This window comes from Cyrtonyx montezumae, unplaced genomic scaffold (assembly GCF_038088225.1).
Source record: "Cyrtonyx montezumae isolate F1298 unplaced genomic scaffold, pur_monq_1.0 scaffold_19, whole genome shotgun sequence".
NCBI classification, from domain to species: Eukaryota; Metazoa; Chordata; class Aves; order Galliformes; family Odontophoridae; genus Cyrtonyx; species Cyrtonyx montezumae.
In genome coordinates this window covers 4,751,714-4,770,289 of record NW_027071925.1, presented here as the reverse complement: position 1 = coordinate 4,770,289, position 18,576 = coordinate 4,751,714, and the positions used below count along the sequence as shown (strand labels likewise).

The 18,576-nt window shown below is 42.8% G+C and overlaps 1 protein-coding gene across 3 annotated transcripts in view; it reads right to left on the bottom strand.

Annotated features, from left to right (window-relative positions):
- RPTOR (regulatory associated protein of MTOR complex 1) overlaps positions 1–18,576 on the bottom strand; it is a 117,818-nt gene that overhangs the window by 82,048 nt on the left and 17,194 nt on the right. For all 3 annotated transcript variants that reach the window (XM_065735324.1, XM_065735325.1, XM_065735326.1), the window contains exons 4-5: positions 8,363–8,521; positions 4,772–4,918 (exon numbers count right to left, since the gene is read on the bottom strand). In XM_065735324.1, coding sequence (XP_065591396.1) covers positions 4,772–4,918; positions 8,363–8,521 — 306 coding nt within the window. The remainder of the gene's footprint in view (positions 1–4,771; positions 4,919–8,362; positions 8,522–18,576) is intronic.

Here is an 18,576-nt window from a genome sequence, read left to right as displayed (position 1 = left end):
CTATGCTGAGAAGCAAACACCTGATGAATAAACAAGTGGTTTTAGCTCCTATGAATGAGCACGTTTAATTTAAACCTGGGAGAAAGTGACCCAGCACAGAAACTTGTTGTTATCACAAGGGTTGACCAGACCTGCTAGCTTTGACAGAACTCCTGCTATGAGAATCCTCTTCCCCTGTAGAAGACATTGTTCCTCTCTCCCAGCAGATGGTGGATTAGATAAGCTCTCCTCCCAGACGTGATGCTAATGCCAGATAACGTTCTGCCACATTGTTGTTAAGCTAATTTTGTGAGAATTCACGTTGAAGATTGAAAAACAAAACTTGCGAGCTCCTCAGCTCTGATTACACTACACGTGCTGATGGAGGGGAGAAGCACAGGCACTGCCACTGCAGCACTGAGCTCCCAGCCACGAAGGAGAAAACAAGGCAGCACGCAGCTGAAAGGTGCACTCTCAGAAACTCAAACAATAAAGCTGAAAACCAAAATGCTGTGCCTCTTGCAGCAAAGCACACATCCGGAAGACATTTTTCAGCTTTCACTTCCATACGATTCAGATGTGGCCTTAAGACTACAGACCTTTTTTATATGGAATAATTATGAGTCAGAGGAAACACAATGTCACAGTTACACAAAATTAATCAGAAATAACCAGCCTACTGTTTTATCATTGTTAGCACAGCACACTGAAAACATCTGCTTAATTTTCCAGAATTACACTGCATTTATACGCACTCACAGAATCATCACAGCTAGCTAATGAGATGATTAAAAGCATCCATTGCCTTCACTTCCATTGTATGTTATAAGCTAGCTCAAAAGCAGGCATATGTAAGGTGTTTTCTAACTAGGTTACTGCCAGCCCTGTAGGAACCATTCCCCTGCTGCTTCCTGACAGCAGCACGAGGTCAGTGCTGCCAGCCCTGAAACCTCCTCACAGCCAGCATCCCTGCCATGGTACTCAGCAGTGCCAAACAGGACATCAAGCAGGAAGGCAACAGCAGGAACTCCTGTTCCCAAAAGCTGGGGTCAGTTTCCAGCTCTGAAAAATATCTTTAGGGAAAAGAAAACAACAGCAATCTGTTACAAATATTAAAAGACAGTCCCTCCCCTGCACATTCCCCCCCACCACCAAAAGGCAGGACCAACTGCAAAAATGAACCGTTAGCTGATATATCACGCTTGTTCCTAGGTCATCAAATCCAGGCCATGGTGCTAAGTGGCTGCATGTTGTTTACAGCTGGCTTTGGTGCCTCTGGGACCCTGAGCTAAATCTTCTGCCCTTCCTCCTCTCCTCCCTCACAGAAGCAGTCTCGTTAAGATAAAAAATATTTCCTATGGCGATGTGTCTGCCAGGATAAGACATGACAGATTCCTGCCTCTGGTACACAAAGTCATCATCACCATCTTACTGAAACCAACGTAATTCTTTCTATCTGTGCAGCACTTCACTCCCACAGATCAGCAATATCTTATTTATTAACAAAAGGCGTTTTTTAAATTTACTATTTGAGTGCTATTTTGGAGGCAGCTCTCTAAAGAAGACAATGCAGTGCTGCATGGTAAAATATTATCTTTCCTCAGGTATCTTAGAGAAGCTTTAACTGCTTTCCTATTGCTCACATTGCTCACTGCTCCTATCACTATTTTTTTTGTGCTTCTACTTTTTGAAGATAAAATAAGATTTAGATTTCACGTTAAGAAAGAGTACTAGCTTTTATATTCTACAGACAATGAAAACTAAATAGAAGGGAATTGCAAGCATACCTCTGAGTATGTTGTAATTAATTCTTACAGCTCTAGTAGAATTATACATGATCTGATGGCACCTGGCCAGTGAGAAGGGATCCCTACAGCTGGACCTGCCCATGGCTGGATTTGAGCCTGTGGTAAATGAAGACCACATCCCAGCCCTCACCGATCAATGCCGTAACGCTGCAGATAAAACATTCATCTTGCACAAAGAAGTCTCCATATCTGCTTGGGAAGTCACTGATATTTGGCTTGTCTGACTATCTCTCAAATGCATTTAAAGATTTCTTGATGACACTTAATACCACAGAAAAATTAGCAGATTAATGGGGAAAAAGATGCATTTTGATTGTTCTAAGTATGACACACACCATTTAATGAAAACCATGAGCTACAATGTGTGCTTAATCTGAAAATTCAATTTCTTAGTTGGTAGCTTGCATCTAATGATTATCCATCCACTGCAGTTCCATGGCATGTAATCCCTTCTTCACCCTCTCTATGCTTCATAATATTTTCTCTCCTTAATTAACTTCACCAACTAATTTCTAGATTTCTAATGGAAGGAATATTAAGAAGAAACAAATTACTATCAGTGTCTAAAAAATTGCACATTAGCTGCGACTACAGAGTAATAGCTTTATAACTGATAGTTGACCACTGGCAGAGGGCTGCACTGTGGAAATCAGGAAACATTCAGGGATTAGAGAAGGCTCCATACGCACAGCACACTCTCAAGCCACAGAGATACTACGGCTTGACACAGCATTCCCAGCAGTGAGAGGTTTGTTTGTGCCAGTTTGCAAAACGCTGAGATACCAGAACCTCCACCAGCAATGTCTGGAGGCACGGCCTCCTGCTCCTCCAGCATCCATCTCACATAATGGATGCTCTCAGACACATGAAATTACATGTGGAGAAATAGCTGGGTTTGGTTATCCCAGACAGGAGGTTGTTCTAGAGCACGACTCTTTGGATTTTCTAAATCTACCTACTTGTAGACCAGACTTATTCATGATAGCTATATACCTAGTTGCTCTTGTGTCAACATTATCCTACGAATACTTCTCCTCCATAAGCCTATCCTTCAAGGAATTTACACACACGGCCACATCTCCCCTCAGCCCTCATTCTATCTGATTAAGAAAACAGCAAGCTCCTCTAATCTCCTTTCAGTAAGATGGGCTAACAATTATCTTGATCACCCTCGCAGCCCCTCTGAGCACCAGTTCCAGCTTCACTTCGCTTTTCATGAACTTGGACTACTGGGTCACTACAGCACTCCACATGAATTCTCAGCCAGATTTTGTATGGCTCTGCAATCACTTTCCTATCTCTGTCAGCAAGTCTTCCACTGCCTATTAATAATAAGCTGTTATGTCAGTGAGCCTTCAGTAGCTAATGAAGTCTAAAGATACAGGGGGAAGCTCAACATACAACCTGAAGTATTTTTCTAACCAAATTAACTGGCATTTTTAACCCACGTTGCAAAGAAAATAAATACTAACACCATTTCCCCAGCATATTTTGACCCCCTCAAAAAACCCAAAAAACCCTGAGCAAATAGAATTTATTTTTGTTGGAATAAATACTGACATGGTTACAATGGGGAGGACCACAAGTACCCAGCTGTCCTTGTGTGGAGGCAACCTCCTTTTCCTGCCTTCCAAAGAGGAGCTTTTCCTGCACTAGCCTCCCAGCAGCCACATACCTGCCAGGCAGCAGGCACCAGCAGGGCCACTGCAGAGCCCTGCAAGAGCCAAGGAGAACAAGAACCTCATAGAGAAAGCAGGGAAAGGGAGAGAGAGTGAGCGTGGGTCCTTTTAACTGCTTAAGAATAGAATGAGAAAACAAAAGAAAAAACCCCAAGGGCTCATTCTACAAACAGAGACTGTAGATGATATTGTGATGAAAGTTGTATGCTGATTTAAAAAAATAAAAGACAAAAACATGGAAAAGGAGAGCAGAATATGGCCACCAGACACTTGCCTTGACTTAAAAAGCTTGCAGCTTCCAAAAGGCATCTATTACCAACACTCCTGACACATGCCTGCAGTTTCATATTTTTCCCAAGCCACAGACTTTGGGAAGAAACTTTACAAAGTACAGCAAAGTCACTGATTGAAAAGAGCAGGAATGCTGGAAACAGCTATGTGTCTCAAGCTATTAGGCTGGTGTCTGTTACTAGAAATGTTATTTCCGCTTGCCAAAAATGTCATCACAAAAGCACCTTCAAAAACTGGCATTTGGAATGAAAGGAATCAGAGCCAGGGCTAATGTTAGTATCTGTTGATAGTTACACTATAACAGTCAGTTGTCCCATTAATTAATATTCTTCCTTGAAGATTTTTTTAATTCCAGGTCTTTGAATGACAGGAGTGTAAGTTAACCTTTCCAAACTGTGCTTTCTATGTGGGCTGTAGCTAGCAGGAGGACCCTGCAGCGGGGAACTCTGCCATCCCAGGCTGCTGCACCACAGCTCCTGCTCCTTACCTTTCACTCTGCATTTCAGATTTACTTCAGTAAATGTATTAGTACTTATATTTGCAACTAAAGGCAGTTTCCCTTTAGAAGCACATCCAGCTTAAGCATTCTTTGAAACAGAAATCACCAGCGACAGTGCCTCTGTGTGCCGGGTTTATTTAATTTGCTTTCACAATTTTACATTCGGCTCAACAACACAAACTACTTCCAAATACATACCCACACACTACACTTCTGAATCTAAAATAAACACATCTATTTCACTTCAGCATTTATTTCAGCAGAAAAGACCATTAGGGCACAAACTGATTCTATTAACATTACCATTTAATTAGCACTTGCATTAAAAATTATTCCAACTTTAACAGGATAGCAAACCAAACCAGACAGGCTGGAGTGGCAAAATCATTTGCAAACTAATTTGAATTTCAACATGGTTTTAAACACTTTTCCAGCTGTGTATGACAAAACAAGCTTAAACTTAACCCCACCACACAAACAGAAACAAAAAGCATTGCAACCGGTCGTGATCTCACCTCCAGCTCTTGCTCTCTCTGTAGTGCAAATTGTTTGAAGGACTTGACAATAAGGCCAGCATTGGAGCAGTCATAGACAAAAATGGAAGGACTGCCCATCCAAGTCTGCAGGTCGTATATGGACAGAGGAATATACTGTGTATAGTTCTGAAAGAAGAAAAAAGCACATTACAAAGAGGCAGAAAGGCAAGAGCTCTTCCATCAGCAATAAAATACATACGATGAAACCCAATCTGAAGCCACAAAATAAAACCTTGATTGAACTCTGGAGATATTAATCAAGACCAACATCAACCAACACCTACTAATAAGAACTACAAATCCAGCTGCAGTACAGATAACGAATCAGATTTCGTTGTGAATGAAATGTTTGAAACGCTGAACTTTAAACTGAAATTCTGAAATGCAAAGAGTGCTTTGATATGCTCTAACGCTTCCAACCAGCATTTAACAGTTCCCATTTAAGCTCAAATTTCTGCAACGCTGATCAAAGATGTAAAGCAGATGTCTTTAATTTAGCATCAATCATCTCAAACTGAAAATTCCTTCAATAAATCAGGACTGATAATTAAGACTACGCAGCCCATCAGCAGCTACCCCGTCTTAGTGTAATGAGATGCTTCAGGATTTTATTAGCTTCTGTGCAACTTTCAGAATTATCCAATAACATCAATACCCACAAAGCCTGCCTTCAGCAAAGCCAAGTACCAACAGTTCCGTCTCTATAAACATGACGTATTTTGTTCCTTCTCTTCCACATCCCTCTCTCTAAATTGAAGAGGTATGGATTTGAAGGATGGACTGTTTGGTGGATTAAGAACTGGCTGGCTGGTCGCAGATGGGCTGTGAGCAATGGTTTCGTGTCTGGGTGCAGGCCAGCCACGAGTGCCAGGGCAATTCCAGGTATTCACGCAGACAAAATAATTGGAGGCAACAGCTCCTTACAGAAACAGGATGAAAACTCAGACTTCCAGTCAGCTACGGAGTTGAACCTTAACCTCAGGAGCAGAACTGAAAGTACAGATGAAAGTTCACTTCTGTCATTTGAGCCCACAAAGAGCGAGCGCCGAACGCACCGCGGCTGCCTGCATAACCCTGCCCATCCGCAGCCAGAGGGCAACCTGCTCATGTTCATACTGCACTAAGCTCAGCCCGTAACCAACAGTAAAAGCTGCAACGCTCCTATTAACATCAGCAGCATGATGGATGGGATCATAACTCTCATTTAAATTCAAGAGACTTAAAATAGCTGTAATAAAACTTTTACAAAAATCAAATTTTCAAGGACACGTATCGGCGTGTATAAAGACAGAAGGGATTAGAGACCATATGTTAGGTAAGATAGGAAATACTAAGTCATTCCAGAATCTGGTTTTGCCCATATATAAAAAGTTTTGATTGGCCTATTAAAATTAATAGAAAAAAATTGTTTTGTTACTAAAGTTTTAGGGAGTTTGCAACTTGGGAAATTGTTACAGGGTGGAACAATGCATGAACAGCCTTTCATAAAGACCCTGAGGGTTTAGGCAGTTCTAATCAGTAAGTTGCACAAAGAAAACCTGCTCTGACATGTATTATTGAAGAGGTTTCAGGGACACACGTTGTTTTAACTTTAAATTTATAACGCATGCCGCTCCAGCTCAGATTGGATGACAGCTCTGACCAATATTGCACTATTGCAAACCGGCACAAATTTATGTTCCACATTTACTGTGGGGGTCACGCACAGCTTATCAAACCATGCTAACAGTATGTGAGTGAGAGAATCTGAAGGAAAAAAGAGTGTTAAACAGTGTCCTCCCAGCGTGGCTGCTCAGGGTGATGCCTGCTCTCCTCTGTGGGGCTGTGGGTGTGACAGAACTTTGTGGTTTGTTCTCTGATTTGGGTTTTGTAACAAGAAAGTTCCCGTGGGTTAACCAACATCTCCCAACACCCACCTGTGACTGTTCAAAGCAACAGCCAAACGAGAAAGTGAGCATGAATTAATTCCATAATCACTTTCCTTAAAAAACTCAAAAGCATTGCAAACAGCACTCCTCTGGTTTTCAGAGGGGCTCCCAGAACTCTACAACAAACTTGTCTGAAGTTTGCAGTTTCTGATTTTTTCTTTTTTCTTAAAACCACGCTGTGATTTTGTACGAAAACAATAGAGAGCAAAACCACAGAGAACATCGATCCTTACTAGTCCAGCAATGCTCACAGGAAGCGCATGAAAAGCACATTATTGCATCTTGATGCTTTGTTTAAATAAAAAGTTCCATTTCCAGTTCTTTCTCTACAAAAATAAGAAGTCACTATTTGGTAACGTGCTGCAAAAGCTACCAAGTTTTGCTGTTACTTGTCAATGTTTATGACAATTAAGGTTCTTTTCCTGCAGTCCAAAAGGCAAATAAAAGACCTCAGCTCTTCACCACCAGAGGAGCCCACACCACATTCCCCAGCTGAAACTGCAGGCAAACTGGCAAACACCCAGTAAGCTCTTAATAAAGCATTTGGCACAGCACACAACTTCATTGAGCAGTAATTTCCTCTTCTTCCATGTGTAACACATTCTGCTCAGCATTCTTACTGGCTTATTTATTACCCACTGGCTGTTAAGTAAGAAGAAGGTCACTCCTATTTGTTCTTAAACACCAAATTCAGCTTCAAAATAATCAGTTAGGATGGTGGTCAGAATACTAATCGAGCCTCCAGTAGAGATGCACCAGAAAAAGGTGATGCCCTCTTGCACTTTCTCCCCTGCCTTCCTCTCCTTGCTCTTTCAAGCTATTATTGAATGCTCATTCAATTACAAAAATAATACATGAGAAGTATGAGAAAAGAAGTTCAGTACGTTCCTGAAATAAAATAGGAGCAAATCCCTGCAAGCTGTGTCAGCTGGATGCACTCCCCCGCTACCAGCAGTATCTCACACTTCCCTAAGACTCCCTTCTCCATCAGCTACTTTAAGAGACACTAAATAGCTTTACTAGCACATTTACATCATACCTGGTATCACCAGAAAGGTGTTGCACGGGATCTACACATCTAAGCAGGAGTGGTAAGATTTTTAAAAACATAAGAGATACATATAATCCTGTAGAGGTTCCTTAGTACTCTCTGATTTGGAACTAAAGCTAGTTGTATTGTTTATTGTCCTCATGCACCAACCTCATGCAATTTTAACAATGGTTATCCATAGTTAGTTTAGATTTCATAGAATCACTGAGGTTGGAAGAGATCTCTCAGATTCCCAAGCCTAACCCATCCCACTGTGCCCACAGACCACGTTCCTCAGTGCCACATCTCTATGGCTCAGGAATACCTCTCTGGGCAGCCTGTGCCAGTGCCTGGCCACTCCTTCTGAGAAGGAATTGCTCCTAATTTCCAACTTAGATGCAATGCTAACGTCATGCTAAGAACACAGCAACGACACATGGCAGTGAAGCCACGACAAGAACTTCAAGAACATGGAGAAAACAGACAGCAGTAGGCACAGAACCAAACATCTGCAGACACAATTACATCCTGAAAACTCAGCCAATGTGGCAGAACACCACGAGCGTTTACACAGCCGTGAAGGGATTCAACTGTTTTAGCTCTGCTCCTCACCTTGTTGAAGACCCAGATCTCCCCGTTCACCGTTGGCCTGGGCACACCGTGCCCGTTGTAGTGGAACAGCACCCGCTCCTCCTTGGCATTGCGCCGCAGGGATGTGCACAGCTTCTTCACCTCGTCCACCGTCGGATCAAGGCTCTGCTTGTACCTGGCCTGTGGACATACAGGGTCAAGTGTTAAAAAAAAAAAAGAAAAAAATCAGTTAAGATGCAGGCAACTACTTAAGACAGAAGTATTGTGACACTGGAGAAAGAAGACAAAAGGTTTACTGGATATCTATATAAACAAAATAACCCTCTAGTTGGTGTATGGGAATATGCACGCTGACAGAATAACCCACACGTGAATCTGATATTCCCACAGGGATGAGAAGAGGGCAAAGTGAGCAAGAGCCCTCAGCTTGCTTTCTGAAGCACCTGGCTTGCTCTCACAGCCTTGAGGACAGACACGGTGGAATCTTTCCTGACCACATAGCTCAACAAGCTAGTGATTCATAGCACATTTCTACGTTTGGGAGAAAAAAGATATTAAAAGAACCCAATACTTCAAAACATTTTTGCTTGACTAAGTTCAAGATGTCTAAGTAGTAAGCTAGTTTGTCATACTCAAAAGTGCATTTTCTTGAAGCAAGGCCAAATAATAACAGCAAGTCTTCCAACTGTCCTTTGAAAGATAAAAGGCTGTATCTCTCTCTTTCTTCAGACTTCCAGAGAGACTGAGAATCCAGAATCACAATGGTTTAATAAATACTGATGTATAAAGAACCACCAAGTCTAAGAGCAGGACAATTGTAGGCACACATCTACAAAATCCACTGTTGAAAGCCTGCTTACAAGTCAAGGTCTCAGAAGTTAATGCCTTTTAACCTTTCTTCTACAGCATGCAAGGATAAGAAAGTCTTAAAAGATCATAGTAAAGGCTTGAAACGCTTTCCTTAATATAAAAATGTTTTGCTGATTATGCAGCTTGAAAAACAGATACCACATTGCTCAATATGCAGCACCTCAAGCCAGTAGGCAGGATGGATAGAATGAATGCTATCATCTGCATGATTACAGCCATGAAGCAAAGCAAGCAAATGGAAAAAAAATATATTAAGGAAGAGCCAGTGATCTGACACACTCATCCTTCCTGGGGACTTCCACACCAAGTAAAGGCAAGAGGCCATATTAATCTTAGCACCCTCGCCCCACCAGGTCTTTCTCTCCCCTTTCAACGCTGTTATCAAGGTGCTGATGTGCAAAAATGTGCACCTTAAATCACATCCTGCCTGCTGGCACCTTCACCAGACACTAAACCAGAGTGGTTGGTAATTTTTCAGCTCCCCTTTTTTAAAGGAGAACACACTCATTGGAACACTCCTCATGCCCCGTTAGCATAAATATTAAATACAGTTCTCAATTAATGGAGGCGAACTCATACCCTCAAACTAAAGGCTGTAGATGTAAAGATCCCAACTGCAAACACATAATTTACACACTGAGAAACATAGGGTGGAGGAGGATGAAAAGGAGAGGAGGGAGTCTATAAATAAGCAGACAATCACCTACCTGTCAGCACAGGACTTCCCTGTGTCAGTTTATTACATATCATTCAGGTGCACAATACAACAAATGGATATCTGTGTAACAAATGGGACCAGATAATCTCTTTTAATTTATTTATTTAAAGACTTCTCAAGACTTTTTTTGCTGGTATGGAACAAATACCAGAAGAATAAGTGCTGTAATTACAAGGAAAGTGCAGCATTTGTTCACGTGATGGGGGGGGAGGGTAGAGGATGTCAGTTGTAGGAAACGAGTAGCTGATTACTTCATTCAAACAACCTAAGGTTGAATACAAACCAGAGACATTGTCCAAAAAAAAAAAAAAAAAAAAAAAGCAGATATGCCCATTCCTAGACAGCCTGAGCTCTATTGCCAGGAGTCCTGCTCCTGCCTTCAAGAAGGAAAGCTTTCGAATTCAAAAGGGGAAGGTGGGAGAACAGAGACCTAAGAAGTGTCCATCAGCCTTGGAGAGCTCCCATTTGCAGCCACAGACACCTGCAGCACAAAAGGCACAAGTGCTTTGTCCTGCAACACAGACGTAGATACAGGTATTATGGCAAAGCAGGCTAAATGGCAAACTTGACGGAGAAACTGCAGCTTGCACAAAAAAGACCAAAAAAAGCCCACCCTATTTTTTCCCTGCCATGCTTTTAATCTTTTGTTTAGCAGAGGCTTCACAAACGCTTGCAGATTAAGGACAGCAGGACACTTTCCTATGGGAAATGAAAGACTGTCTTTAGCATGATGCACATTCACGTAACGCTGGTCATTCACCACTAAGCAAGGATAACATGTTATTGTGCAGCACTTCTAACTGAAAGATGTCACTATCATTAATTAACGAGTTTGGGATAGTAAAAAAAACTCGAGAACGTCTTAAAAGCCATCAGTATCAATGAATAAATAATAGCTCACCCTAGATCTTTAAAATATGTAGAACTCCCTGTGGTAAAGCAAAACATTTTCCTTTCAGATCTCCTGGACTCAGAGAGGTTCCCGCAGTTCCCCCCACCCGGAGCCACAAAGCAGGGCAGCACATCCCATCCCCACCTCAGCTTGCTTAACAACTACAACACTGCATCTGCGAGTTCTGAAAGCACATTGTCTCGTCCCCTCTCCCCACCACTGTCCCATCGTTTTCAGGGCGTTTTCAGATCTTCCAGAGGATAAATAAAACAATGCTGCATTCCCTGATCAGCAGGGGGTAACAGGAACCCCCCAACGAGTCCGACTGGAGAGGAAAAACCAATTCACCGACATCTATCCCACTGGGAAACGTCAGTAGTTATTGGCTGCATAAAGTCATTCCCACGGTTCTATGGATTTTGTGCCTAAACGAATGGCTCTGCCTCAGAACCACTTCCTAATTACAGGTTTTGCTTTAACGGGATGAAAACAAATCAGACAACCCACGTTAAAGGCCCCGTGTGGCAGTGCCCCAAAACCTCAGCATGCGCTGCGCTTCCCGCGTCGCAACCAACACTTTGTCCCAGCGTAGCCTGACTCTTCCTTACGCTGATTTGTAATAACCTTTCCTCCCTCATTCCTCAGAGCAGCTGAGATGAACCTCTGCAGAAGGGGATGCTGTGCACAGTGGGATGCTCTGCTGCTGTGCCGTGGCTTGGATCCAATCTGAACCCCCGTTTCCAAATGCAGAAGACGCATTAAACCTGAGACTTTGTTGCACGCGCAGACAGCCTACTTAGCATGATTTAATTAAAAGGAATCAAAGCAATCTAATTATTGCAAGAGAATGTTTTTGGAACAACGCCCAACTCTGAGAAACGGAACTATGAAAGGCTTTCCAAGGAAATCAGTTACCAAGGAACATGAGCAATGGGGTCGGCAGTTGGAGGGAGGAAGACCACTCCTCCTCTTGTCCTGTCACTGTTAGCTGGGAGCAGAGGCCAATCCCCACCCCACTGCAACCCCCTGCCAGAGAGCTGCAGGGACAGGGAGCTCTCCCCTGAGCCTCCTCTTCTTGTCTCCCCATCTTGTAATGAGGGTCCCAAACAGAAGAGGGGATGAAGCAGCCAATCCTGAAGTGACAAGGGAACTGCTGCAGCACTGCTGCGCCCACTTTCATCCCCCTGCCCTCCAGCACACATTGAGGAACAGCCCTGCAGGAGGTCGGACCCAGAAGCAGCTTCAGGCAGAGGACAGATCAGCATCTCCAGCCTGGGGACTGAAAAAGCACCTGAGATGATGGCTGAAGGCCTGCTAATGACAAACACTACAAACAGCGGATCTGCTTTTCTGTGAAGTGATAAAAGTAGAATTGAATTAATCCAGATTGTGTGTTTTATGGGGCAGCTGTCAGCTTGATGCAACGTGTCCTCCGAGCGGCTGGAACAAACTCTGGCTTAGCCATAAAGCAGGTTGGTGTCTGTCAGGCAGCTCACAGCCACCTCGCTCCATGACTGCTATGCCACACAGCAAAGCAGCACAACTGACTGTAAAAACATTATTTTTTAGCACACTGAAAGCATTTAAAACAACGGAAAAAAAAGACTGGCAGTGGTCTTCCCAAAACGTAACTCCCTCAAAGATTGGCACTATGGTCCTTTTGTTTGGTTTAATATAATTAAAAGAGATATTTTGAATAACATATCCATTTAGAAAATGAAAAGGGGCAGCAACAAGAACGTGCCTGTTTACATGGCAATGACTTCAGGTGAAAACATCAGAGATTACTCAAACCCACAGCACAACTACATCTCCACACGTGTGCTTCTGGGCTGATTTTTGTGCTTGCATAAGAGCTCTGCCAACCTGCATCTCCATTACAAAAGCAAAGTCCAGGGTCAACGAGTATCTTCTCTTTTGTGGATGTTTTTTTTCCAACTATTTAAGACCTATTCACCATGAAGACAAATTCAATATATGTGCCAGCTAATGAATTCACAACAGCTTCATCTGCACCCCAGCGTTTCTCTTCTGTATTTCTATTAGAGAACAAGGAAGGAGCAGCAGTGAACACTTGCTGTCTTTAGGCACAATTCTCAGTGTTTTGAATACAATGACATACAAGAAACTGAAAAACCAAACCCTTTGTGCCATGCCAAGTGTGGGCAGTTCTGTAAGACACAAAGAGAGTTTGCAAAGGCTGCATGTACCATGTACACATACACAGCACAATTATGAGCGGCTGGAAAACTGTTAATGTAAACAGGTAGTAAATAAAGGCTCTTGATAAATACTGTTCTCAACCTGTAACAGTAGAATCAAACAGCTAAAGAGAGAAAAAAAAACTGAAATCAGACCTTTTTCATTCATTGGTCAGTATATTAAGAGTCTGATCCTCTGAATGACAATGTAGGAAAAGGCAACTGTAAGCTTTCAGCACCACTTTAGGCATCAGCTTTAGGGTATGCAGCATGTCCATAATGCAAGACAACCAAGTGGCTCAACAGAACCTCCCCAAAAAAGGCAAGGTGAGTCCAAATCTGCAATAGCACGGGGCTTTTACAGTGAAGGCTTGGGAACATGTTGTTACCGTCAGCCCTTCTGAAGGCCTATTAAAAGATTTGCATGAAAAAGTGTTCATAAGGACAGCACACCTTTTCAGCAGATAAGCCTAAAGAAAAACCACTCTCTGTGCCACCGACAGAAATAGAGCTAATAACTGCTATGAATATCCACATCACGTGTGCTCCGCGTGCCCGCGGCGCAGACCTGCCGGCCAGGTGGCAGCCCCAGCTCACTGCTGGGCACAGCACAGGATCTGGACAGAAGTCCCTGCACAAAGACTTGCATAAGGGCAGACAGGAGGGCAAGAAGCACTTCTTGTCTCCAGGAGTGATGTCTCTGAGACATTCCAAGGGATCTGTTTGGCACCAACCAACACCAACACCGCATCCCAACACACTGTGCTCAGCCCCAACACTGAGCATCACCACCTCCCCCAGGGAACCCATCCCAAGTCCCCTTCCCCAGGGCACTTCTTTTTCAAGCTCCCTCCAAGCACAGTACCCACGCAGCTCGTGCTCCTAACAACTTGCACTACTAGTTGTTTTCCACTTGTTAATTTCCTTAAAATTAGTTTCATTACTATGGGCTCTGTGATCTCTTAATTTCCACACTCGTTCTTCTCTCTGACAGCACGTTGGCCTACTTCCAGATCTTCTGATGTTGGAGCTGCTTTAGTGAGAAGTGACGTCCTGCGTTCCTAGAGAAAGTACTCTGCTCTTTGGTGACTTCAAAACTGTGATTAATATCCCAATCCTGTGATTTACAGCCATTTGATTTTAATACTTACTAAAACACGTTTTTCCTTATATCAAAGAAAGATTTAGGATCCTGAAATTACACGGGCTTTGGAAACACATCAAAAAGTAGACAAACTGTGAACTGTACAAAAATACTCTTATTTTTGCATCAAAAAAGAAAAGAACAATCTACATGGAAAATAATTCTTTCATGAGAAGCATAACAAAGCAGTGCATTTCCCCAACTTTGCTGCTCTTTTCTGGATTTTAGCAGCAAAACCTGAGCAAGGCACAAATCCCACAAGGCCGCCTGCAGCCCAGGAAGGCTGCAGCTACAAGCATGCCCCAAACTGTTCAGCAAGCTGTGTCCAGGCCTCAAAAAACATCTTATTCTTAGTTACCAATAGCTTGAAAAAATATGAACTACAGTGAAGAAATACTTTTACTTATGGATGCTTCAGTTTACGATCTAAACAAACACAAGGAAGACTCTTGGAAGTTGTAGGCACGTCCTCTGTGGGCATCCGGCTGCGTTTCAAAAACCCATCCTGATCTCCTACAAGAGAATATATTCACAAGCAGCCAAGACTTAAACAGCTTAATTTGCTGGATGTCCAGGACAAAATGCATTACCAGAGCTAAGCTGGGAGGGTGGAACATTTATTCACCTGACTGTAGTCAGCAGCGTAGTGACTTTACCTTTCCTCTGCAGTCTTCGACCTTGCTTTTAAGTCCAATGTGAAACGAATTCTAAAGTAGCTAATCCTCACTGTGTGGGTTCAGTATTCAACAATACTTCCTAAAAAAAAATACCTTTGAGCGGGTCTGTTAAGAAGAACTGATATTGACAGGGAAGACAAAAAGCCAGGAGTGCTAACCTTGAACATCTGCTGCAGCAGATTTGGGAGACAGGTGTGTTCCTCAGCAAGCTCAAGCTGCTGTGAGCTACACGGTTGTTCCAGGACATACCAAAATTTCAGCCACCAGCTCTACCGTACGGTAAGGAGCCCGCCTTATCTACTCAAATAAAATAAACATTCTGAGGTGGCTGTGTAATTCATTGTGTATTTATAAACATTGGGAATTGGTAAAAGAAGTTCACAGCTTCTCAATGACAGATCCCTTTCCTCAGCCTGATGGTAGCACGATGGCTCTGACAGGTCACATCACAAAATACGCTAACAGGATTTTAAGTACAGGCCAGGACACATCTTTAAAACCGACTTAGTCAACACAGCTCCTCAGCAACAGTGTCATTTTAGCACTATTCCTTCTTTATAATATCTATTTTAAGAGCTCTTTAAAGTTTCAGGCTCTGTGTCTTCTTGTTTGTTCAATACAAATGGAGAGTTTGAGTGGGACCACAGGCTGATGTGGAAGTGAAGCCTCAAAATGCTGGCTCTGTATTCTGGCTCACAAGCATCTCCTCAGCAGGACATATCCTAGTGTGAACACAGGACAGAAGGTGCTATCAGTGCTAAATAATTACCTGGATATTTCAGGTTGTCCTCTGATAAAAAAAGCAATTGTTTCATAAAGTGGTACTCTGATTTAGGAACACCTCAATGGGTCAGGTGAGGGAAAAATGAACATTCAGAGGCCTACGCTTTTAAATTATTAAGAGTGAAATTACAGTACTTCAGGTTTTTCTCATTCTGTCTTAGAGATGAGAGCAGGAAGTCAAACGTAAACTGTTTTCTCTTAACACCCTGTGCTTTGCACACAACTCTGATGTCTGAGCAAAACAAAGCTTCAGCCGCCCAGAAAAGTGCCATTTGCACTCCCAAGTTTGCAGAGATGAATCCCAGTCCTGCAGGGGAAAGCAGCAGCAGGCAGTGCCATGGCCCTACAGGAGGCTCCTCCCCACCTGATCCCAGCGATCCACGGCCCCCCAGGGAACACAAAGACAAGGTATTTTTAAATAGGTCACACGGAAGCTGGGTGGTAATTACAGAAAACTGCTAATCAGATTTGCGCAGGCAGAGCTGCTTATCTCTGTCAAGAAGCCTTTCTAATATCAGGTCTTTCTTTGCATCTTGCGACAAACAGACGTTAAGAGTACAATGGTCATATGGAAGCACTCTAGCACACAAAAATCTTGCTCCTCTGCCAATTCTGGCCTCATTTTGATGAGGAAATGCAACACACACACACACACACACAAAAGAGGAAGTACACAGCATCAGAATGGATCTGTCAGAAGACTGTGGAAAGTAATACAAAAAAAAGCACCATCGCTGAACTCCTGCGTTCAAATAGAGGATTTCAGACCTAAGAGGAGCTCGGGTGCTGGGTTGTACATAAAGGAAACCCACATCAGAGGCAGTTCTCCCTCACAGAGCACACCTGAGGCAGGGATCAGCACCCAGCAGCAGCCTGAGCAGTGTACTGACTGAAATCTGGTAATTTCAGAGAGCTCTTCTATTTAAGCTGTCGCATTAGTACATCACTCGTACAATAAAATGCAAGAAGTCTGTTTGCTTGCAAGATAGAAGTCCTTTTCGTTATGATTCAAACTTACCTTTCAAGACCTAGAGCACAGGCAAAGCCACAGCCCAACTCCCCTCCTCAAGGTCACTCCTGCCTGCAGTGCTTGCAGCTTTCAGCAGGACCCAGAGGATTTCCCCACTTAACTTGATTTTGCAGGTTTGTTGACTTTGCTCCAGAATGCCAGATCACTGCTGATCTGCCACGCATTAACAGTTCAGCCCCAAAACAGCTTAATATGACTGCTCTGTCTTTACAGCTTCAGAACACGCGCCTTCACGCCAGCCCATGCTTGGACCTATTGTTTCCACCTTGGGCTTCCTTCTTTTCCTCCCATAAGAACAGAATAGAACAGTTCAGCTGGAAGGAAGCTTCAAAGACCACCTTGCCCAACTGCCTGACCTCTCCAGCATCTCTGTTCACCAGGATGTGCCACAGCCTTCCTCACATTCACAGGACATAGGAAGGTGCCATTCGCTATTGATTACCCTCACAGGTTCTGTTTTTCTGGCTGAACTACTTGTTCTCCTCTGGTACTTTACAAAAACAGCACAGGGCTAATATGAAACTCACTGTGATGGCACAACACTTTTTCAGATGGAATAAGAACAGGAATAATTGCTTTTGGCACTTATACTCGTCGACCCCTCTTCTCTGAGGAACTTCTTTCCAGAATAAATAAAAATCAAAAAAATAAGAATAAATTTTGTGCTGAAGACAGTTAATCTTAAACAAGACAGCAAAGGATTGATACAGCAAAGTTTCACAGAGCCTGAAATAGCTGCCAAGTGCAGGAGGCTGTTGGAAAATAAAAACAGCCAACGTAGTCCTCAGAGGGAAACCGAGTTTTGTTAAACAAGGTCACAGCGTTGTTGGGTTTTTCCCTTTTTTTTTTTTTCCTTCTAAAAACACGTTCCTACATCTCCAGGGTAGGGAGACCAAGTACACATTTTTTGCACTTTCCCTTTTGCAACTCTGTAATATTTCTTCCGTAGAAGCAATTAGTATGTGTTGTTGTTTTAAAAGAAAAATCTGACAGAAATAAAGGAAAAGTATGAGTCAGAGAGAGACCAATAATTAGGTCATGCGTCCAATTAGTTTTCATGCTTAACTAGTTACTCTTTAGGAAATGCTCAACCTTTGATGTGCAGCAGGCAACTTAGCAATTAATTAGGCAGAAGGAAGCAATGCAAGGAATGAAACCTCAGAAACCGTATCAAAGCCCAAAGATATCTAATGAGGGAAACAACAGCATCAGCAACAGAAAACACTCACAAAAGGTTGAGGCTTAAAATGATCATCCTCAAGTATCTTGGATGCACTTCCTTTGAAATTAAGACAAACCTGTTGGTAGAAGGGAGAAGGAGGAAGCTCTGTTTGATCACGAAAGAGTCACTGTTCCCTTGAAGATGTGCCACCAAAAATACATATATATAATTTCTCTGCATTGTATGAGATATTTCCTCCGAGACCATCACTCATTGGTGGATGCAAGCTTCAAGAGGCAACACGCACAATGTGATTGTGGATTGAGAGGAAAAGAAAAGGACAAAAATTTATTTGAAAACCTGCATAATTGAGCACAACTGGACATAAATACTGCCAGGAGTCTCAACATAACATGAACAGTATGGGAAAAAAAATCTATAGGCACAGCTTAACTGACATTTCTGTTATTGCTACACTAAAGAAGGAAAGGTGTGCCTACTGGGGATGAGTAACAACTTTCTCAGCTCCCCTAGGCCAACGTTCTCCTACCACTCCAACACAGCATTGCTACAGAAGCTCCTCTATTACTTCACCTCTTTGAACTGAGTGAGGAAAGGGTACAACTATGTAAATTAAACGAGGTGGAAATACCTAAAACATCCCTAGATCTACGAGACTAAGCAGTTCAGATGTGACGCCGTCTGCCCAATAAGTGACTCCAAGTCACAGGGTTGATAAGAGAACTGCATAGGGACCA